Below are 7,634 nucleotides of genomic sequence, written 5' to 3'. Positions count from 1 at the left end.
CAGTGGGTCAACAGAGTAGGAATCAGACTTTTTGAGGGGGACATAGATCTGGCTGTCATCCGCATAGCAATAGAATAGGACTTTACAGAACCAATTACACTAAATACGATTTGGACCCAACTGTGTCGGTAACTAACATTTTATAGTCTAACCACATGCAGCTATGGTCTAAATGATGTCATTCAACAAAGCTGTCAGTATACACCAAGTGAGAATCGCGGAGGTGCCTTTTCAGGGACAAGCTGGTGGATCAGAACAGCATGAAAGCCAAACGTGTTACATCCTCCCAGGCTAATTTAATTATAAATGCCATTTATTTTCTCATTCATCATCCACACAGGGAAACCGCTTTTCTGTTGGGAGAAGCTTTTGTGGTTAATCCACTCGGGACGATTTTGTGGTGCAGAGTGCAGTGCTTAAAAAGGGAAAACAGGTGACTTGATTATGTTTGACTGGATCATGACTGATTCCAGCACTACTGCAGCTACTGATGTATTCCTCAGGATCCCACTTTGTCAGCTATCATGTTCAAAGCTGCTAAAGAAAATCATGTATTTCCTTTCATTGTTTTGGAGCAGGGTGGCATTGAAAAACATCGTCATGTTGGTGTAACTCAAATCTGTTTTACTGAAAATGTATAGTGTGAATCTCTATGTGAAAGTCTTGAGATATTTATAGCAGTATGTTTTGTAATGTAATCAGTATATGTGCTTTCCTATGCATTATTGAGGGCAAATAAATATGTATGATACAGTCATGGCACAGTTTTGGCTTTTGCTACTTGAGGAAATCATGAAACATATTCAGTATAACCCACATACTGTGAAAAAAGTCTCACTGTCTAATACACACCTCTCACCTCTCTATCACTCTTCACGCACGGACGGACACAAATATGCACACACAAATATGCATATCACACACATTCTGTGCATATCAGCAGCAGCAGTTCTGTGTTCTCAGGCCTACTGGAGGGTTTGACATTGTACAGTTGAAGAGTGTGTGATATGAGGAGTGACCTGAGCGTGTGGAGGGTAAACGGAGTGACGCTTGTTCTCTCTAGCCCTCTTTTAGAGTTCAGACAAGTCCCATGATGCTGAGAGATTAATGAAGCTGCACTGGCACTGTGATCCCTACAGGATACACACACTCACAGTCACAGGCATATATGCACACACACTATTCATTTCAGATAATGACAGTTTTCATGTACCTGTGCTGATATGAGCTTTACACAATTCAAATGTTTATTACACTGAGGGTGATACACATATTATAGAGTGACTGAATTATCTCATAAACAAACCTGCACTCATTTAGTTTTATTAAGACCTTCACCAATAGATTTCCATGGGATTATCTAATTAACACTGACTTTTCCATTGTGTCTTTTTTTTTCCAACGGAAATGTTGCATTCTAGAAAAATATTTATTTTTGAAAAGGTAATATCTAACATGTCCTTTTATCGGAACCACGGTTGCCATTTCAGCATTATGTGACAAATAATGTTCAGTAATTCATCATCCTGAGGATTTTAAAAGCGCAGATGAAACAGGCCTGGTCGTGTTTACCTCCATCCTCCAGTCTGGCAATGATAGAAGCAAGCTGCACCAGAGCTCGGGAGAGTCGGGAGGATGTCGCATTAACACACTAATCTAACACCTGCAGTCTGACCCGCTGTCTTACACACTACAGCACTGCCGCTCTGTGGCCACAAGTGGGTACTACATTTCTGCAACGAGCAACCCCTCAGTTTGGATCAGCTGCAGCTGTAAAAATAAAAAGGAAGGAGGCAAACTGTTCCCCAAGGATGTATACTACTACTAAGTATTTGAGGTTAAGAAAAGAGGAAACATGACATTATTAATTGGTACAGATCGAGCACTTCAGCTATAAAGAGAGTTTTCAATTTACAAATATTGTATCGAATTCATTTATATCAAGGTTACAAGTTTATTTAAAGGTCACTTTACAACATGTATAATGAAATTCAAGCCAAAAAAAAATGAAGCTGTTGGGTGGTAACCAAACTGTCTGGGGTCTGTTTGTGAGGAAGTCCAATATCCAACTGCAGAGTTTATGAAGCATCCCATTACTAACAGGTAGGGAGCAGATATTATCATCTCTATATATGCCATTATAAATACAGTACATCAACCAACAAATAGGTTTAATCATGTATAAGTATCTGAGGGAAATACAATCAACTTCAATTTACCCGTGTAACATTGACAAAAAAAACAGTACAACTGATGACAAATAACATTGTGTACAAAGGGAACTATTAGATCATATTTTACCTTAAACCTTAGGGGTTATACTGTAACCAATAACAATGAGTACAAAATAGATTTAGCACACTGTGTCTTCTCTAATGAATTTACCACCTTATATAAATCTTCTAGACTTGGGCATATATACACCATAGAAAGAATAACAGCCTTGCTGTCACATTAATAAGTTATACACCGCAACATATAACACAGTCTATTACCACAGTTGTAAATGTATCTAAACGATGGACCGTTCTACACATCTGAATATATACATTGTTGATTAAAGTAATTAGGCAAATTGTGCTACATGAGCTTTGTAGAAATGTGAACAATACTGTAGTTACTGGAGCAGCGTCTGGTTCTGCTCCAGGGACCATGGAGGCATCTGAAAACAGTCAGTGGTCTGAGAATATTAGGAGTCCTCAGAAATAACGGAAAAACCATTGCCAGTTAGAGGAGGTGTAGTCGCGCTGTTCTCCCTCTCCACTTGCCTTCCGTGCTCAACCGAACATGTACGCTCTCCTAACCCATCAGCCCCCCTGTTCTGCTGAAACATCACCTCTGACCTGATTGTAGACCTGCATTTCGGTTGGTATCCAGAAAGGAGTAGCCTCTTAATCTGCGGGTTCCGGATAAGAAAGAAAGCTGCATAGAGGCATGAAGGTATGATTATTATTATTGGTGTCACTATGGAACCGATCGTCCTGCAGGAGGATGCTTTGCTCTTTCTCATCATTGTAAGGAGGATAAAAGAGACGTTCAGTGCCAGCTGCAGCAGAAACATCAACAAGTAGAATCCCACAGTGCGGTTGGCTCTGTGGTTATTACACTTAAGAGCCATGCTCACCCTGAGTGCTGCGTGATACATGCACCCATAGCAGTAGCAGATGACCAAAACGCAGAAAGTTGTTATGAAAGATGGGGGCCCAAACACCAGCATGCCGTCTTCCCAGGAAAATGTGATGTGTCCCTTGATGGTAAAACCATCACACAGGAGCCCACAAGTTTGCTGTTGGAAGCCACACTGAGTCTGGCTCAGCACAAACCCTCCATGAAGGCTCACTGCCCCGCTGAGCAGCCAAACGAGTCCAATGCTAATGCGAACATTGCAGGTATTGATCATCCTGAGGTAGTGGATGCCATGACAAATGAATATGTAGCGTTCTAGAGCCATTAGAGCCAAAGTCATCTGGGACATGAGGAAAAAACAACGCAAAATACAAAACTGTGCTATGCACCAGTATCCATAAGTAGGAGTCTGTTTACTCACTATAGAAGACAATACGAACAAAGCAGTTACAAAACTTATCCCAACACCACAAGCTGATATATTGTTTATCAGAATGTACTGTGGTTGCAACAAAAGCTGCTTATATCTTACCGTCAAATAAAAGAGAAATCCATTTGCTGTAGATGAGAAAAGGACACAGCCAAGAAATACAAGAAAAAATGCTAAGAAAGTTCTCTCAGAAAAGTCCCAGAGAAATACACTGGACGCTTTATCGACCGGTTGATTCCAGTCACAAGTAGCTGTCATGTTGGACGAATTGGAGAGAGAGGAGTTCAGATGCGTGTTTTGCATGGTTCTGCTTATGGACAGAAAGACTTTGAGCAGACACTAAAGGTCTCTGATATAAAGTGGGGAGGGGGGGGAACAAGAATGAAACAGTGGTTGCCAGGATACGTGGCACCTATGGTTGTAGAAAAAGGTGTCAGTGTAATTTAAAAAGAGATCCATGGAATTTATTGCTGTTAACATGATATAAGTTTCCTTTATATTCTGCAAAACCACATTTCCTCCCCTAATTAAAAGAGGAAAAAATCTCTAAAATAAAAGTCACAAAAACTACCAGAAAATATCCTGAGAATAAATAAACTCCAATAGTGCAGGCTAATTGTCTAATTTAAACATCAAATATACACCCCGAACACTGAATATGCATATGTTGTCTTTGTTTGTCATTTAATTTCAACTTTAAATCAATCAATGAACAGCTGTGAAAAATCAAAGCGGTGCTCAGGTCTTTCGTCTAAATGTTCGGTTAAATAAAACCGAGATTGCATAAATTTCCCTTTTTTAGAATTTGACATTTTATTAAACTCAACATTAAACCCTTGGTGTTGTGATTAAAACCAGAACTGTTTTTGCCTTTTCTTGTTGACCTATATTTTTGCCTCACATCAGATCAGTTGTGTATTTTTCTGAGGTCTTTTTTTTTTTTAATGAATGACTGAAAGTGCTTATAATTTGATTTAAATGGTTAAAGATTTCTTTGAATGCAATCCAATTATAGTGATTATTTTTAAGAGCGATGCACTTATCTACCATATGGAGAATTTGACCTCTATAATTGTTACTCTCACTGAAATGGTCAGTATTTCCACTTTGAGTTACATTAAGTCCCAACTATCTGTAATCTCACGTTGGAATCAGTACTGGGTGAGAAAATGCATGTTCCCACAAATAAAAAACCACCACGACACATTTTCCCACCTAAGCAGCCTCAACTTTAAACAGCCACTGAAATTTATTTGAATTAAATAAAGTCTCGTACATTTCACAGCTATAGGGGCCTACATAGTAAGCAAAACAAAGTCTAGTCTTTGTCCATGTGCAGAACTACACCACAGGGTAGTTCAAGACAGTTTGTAATCATGTGAATAAAGGAGTGGGGACACAGCTGGTGGAGAGACGAGGGCCGAAGCCAGAGAAATTACTCCCCGAAAGATCTGCTGATGTAAAAAATGAAGAAGAAGAAGAAGAAGAAGAAGGAGAAGATGTTGAGGTCCTCAGTTTGTTTGACTTCAGGAAGCATTTTCATGCAGATTCCTTCCAAGGTTACACATCCACCATTTGGAGAGAAAAAAAAGTGACAATCTGCAAAATATTTCATCAAATTACCATGCTGTAAACGCAGATAGCTTAAGTACTTTGTAATGAACACATAGAGACTGGATTCATTGTATTTTAGAGATATTGTATGGTAAACTTATGCTATTCCAAAGTTGATATTTAACATTTTGCAATGGAACTTCACTGATATTAATCTACTTTGGAAATGTCTCTTGGCAAATGTTATTTGACTGTAGCTTCACTCTAAGCCTCCTCGCTGGATCTAAGATGGCTGTCGCAAAGCCTAAGACAGCACAGCCTGGGAGTTCTTGATGCCAACCAGGTTGTCTGCACTGATAGACCTCCTCATAGCAGCTTTACTCAGGTCCTTGTACTTGTCCTCGCACAGCCTGGAGATGGCCTAGAGACGAAAAAAACATCCGTTCAGTGATTAAAAAACTCAGTATCTGAATTTGGACGATTTCACATACGGTGTGACTGCAGCCTTGCACAAACTCACCTCCAGCTTCTGGGCCCGCTTGTTGCTCAGCGGCTCCAGAGGGAAACCGAGGTTGTTGTCATCAGCCAGCGAGCGCAGGTCGAAGTAATACTTGGCGTAAACGCTGGCCGGCACGTTGATGTTGAACTGGAGCAGCTCCAGGAAGTGACGCTCCATCTCGTTCCTGCAGAACGTGGGGACGAAGCAGTCGGGTCGGTCAAAGAACGCAAGTTACAACACTGGGCTGCCACAGGTTGTTTCGTGGATGAAAAGTAACACTCACATATCCTCCACTGTGATATCTTTGAGGATCTGGCAGTAGTCCACATTCCACACGGCCTGGTCATCCCAGACCTTGGAGGCCAGCAGGATGGCGCCAAGAACGATCCGCTTCCAGTTACAAGGGCAGATGTCCATCTCAGCGTACGTCAACAGCCTTTCCAGGTAGACCTAACACACAGGGAATATACATTCAAATAACAGGGATAGACAGAAGAGGGTCAGAATAATTATTATAATCCTGTTTCAGACTCTTGTAATGTAAATCTGGTGTTGAAAAACTTACCAGAGTGACGATGGCGCACTCAGCAGTGAGCTGCGCGGAGCTGAAGAGCGTTCGTATGAAGCGGTAGATGAGCTTGTGTTCCGGGTCTACCACCGAGTAGTCATCTGGGACCTTTTCTCGCTGTTGGGCAGAGGGCGGTCATCGTTGGTCAATCAGCACAGAGCGGACAGTACATATCGCTGCTGCGTGTAATCAAACTCCTCAACTCACCGTTAGAGGGTGCTTCTTCTCATCGAATATATCCAGCGAGCGGTTTGAGTCTCTGCAGGAACATTAACGAGCAAATGTTAAAAGTGCAGATTTGGGGATTTTAGTCCCGTTGTATAAAATTACCATCAGTTATCTTTGGGGGGTGTAACGGTGTTAGAGGTCATTGTCTCTCTACGGCCTGAACCCACGTGGAATTTCAACACTACAAGCAAGACTGAACAACCACTGACCACTTAAAAGTTATTATTGGATTTATTTGTGACATTATTTGTGTTCACTTAAGGCCCCTGTGAGCTCCAGCTGCTATGATGACAGGAGGCTGAACACTCTGGTTCCTAACTGAACGACTGACTGACTGCTGGCCATCAGCAAAAAGTTGCTGTGATGCCAATTAACGTACTAAACCAGCTTACAAACTGACTGACTACTGACCAAAGAGTTGTTAGGATACCATTAGAGGTTGATGAAACCCCAGTATATTCATTTTTCTCTTTCCTAAACGAACAAACTGGTCAACTTACTAAAACATCATGAACAAAAAGTTGCTTTGATGCTATTAAAAGTTGACAGAATCCCATATTTATTCATTTATTTCTACTGACCACTACTAACTATCTCACTATCTATCTATCACCATGTTTAATAAGGTGTGTTTCCTTAACTAACTAACTGACTGACTGACTGACTGACTAGCCACCTCCAAGGCTTTGCTATTATGCCAACACGGTTTAACAAACCCTACTCAAACATTCATCTTCCCTAACTAAACACCTACAAGAGGGGAAATCTGTGACAATATTCCAAACTTTTCCTACCTGTTTTTTATGTGATAGTATATGGCCAATGCGACGCTGGAACAGAGAGAAGTCGACACAAACAAACAGTGAGCCAGCGGAAGTGATTTCATACTTGTGCACCACACAACAGCTCCTGCTCCCTGTTATGCCTCGACTCCTTCCCTCGGCGCACCGAAACGTCTGTCTAAAAGACGGAGGTAAAGCCACCTACCACTTGATCGTGCTCTTGAGGTTGGGCTGGCTGACCGTGCTGTCGTCGAGGAATATCGTCGAGCAGGAACTGTACTTTTTTGTCAGGAGCCCCGGGGACATCTGCGGGAGGAGACACGACGGATTCATTTCAAGCACAAACTTTCACTTAAACAGAATGTGAAGAGTGACCTGTCACTTACATGATTCAAGTAGTTGCTTTTCCTTTTCTCACGCACTGCAATGGTGAGGAAGAAAAAGTGA

General features: G+C 41.3%; 1 protein-coding gene across 1 annotated transcript in view; it reads right to left on the bottom strand.

Moving 5' to 3' along the window:
* Positions 1 to 4,762: 4,762 nt before the first annotated feature.
* The window catches only part of LOC118339784 (cyclin-Y-like protein 1), a 3,987-nt gene continuing 1,115 nt past the window's right edge, over positions 4,763 to 7,634 (bottom strand). Inside the window, exons 3-10 of the mRNA XM_035677519.1 lie at positions 7,574 to 7,608; positions 7,393 to 7,493; positions 7,200 to 7,235; positions 6,385 to 6,436; positions 6,175 to 6,294; positions 5,893 to 6,059; positions 5,631 to 5,793; positions 4,763 to 5,531 (exon numbers count right to left, since the gene is read on the bottom strand). Coding sequence (XP_035533412.1) covers positions 5,415 to 5,531; positions 5,631 to 5,793; positions 5,893 to 6,059; positions 6,175 to 6,294; positions 6,385 to 6,436; positions 7,200 to 7,235; positions 7,393 to 7,493; positions 7,574 to 7,608 — 791 coding nt within the window. The 3' untranslated portion in view covers positions 4,763 to 5,414. The remainder of the gene's footprint in view (positions 5,532 to 5,630; positions 5,794 to 5,892; positions 6,060 to 6,174; positions 6,295 to 6,384; positions 6,437 to 7,199; positions 7,236 to 7,392; positions 7,494 to 7,573; positions 7,609 to 7,634) is intronic.

Source organism: Morone saxatilis, unplaced genomic scaffold, assembly GCF_004916995.1.
Source record: "Morone saxatilis isolate NCDOM2014 unplaced genomic scaffold, NCSU_SB_2.0 Contig6, whole genome shotgun sequence".
In the NCBI taxonomy this organism is placed as follows: Eukaryota; Metazoa; Chordata; class Actinopteri; family Moronidae; genus Morone; species Morone saxatilis.
The sequence above is the reverse complement of the archived record's forward strand: the minus strand, read 5'-3'. Positions and strand labels throughout refer to the sequence as shown.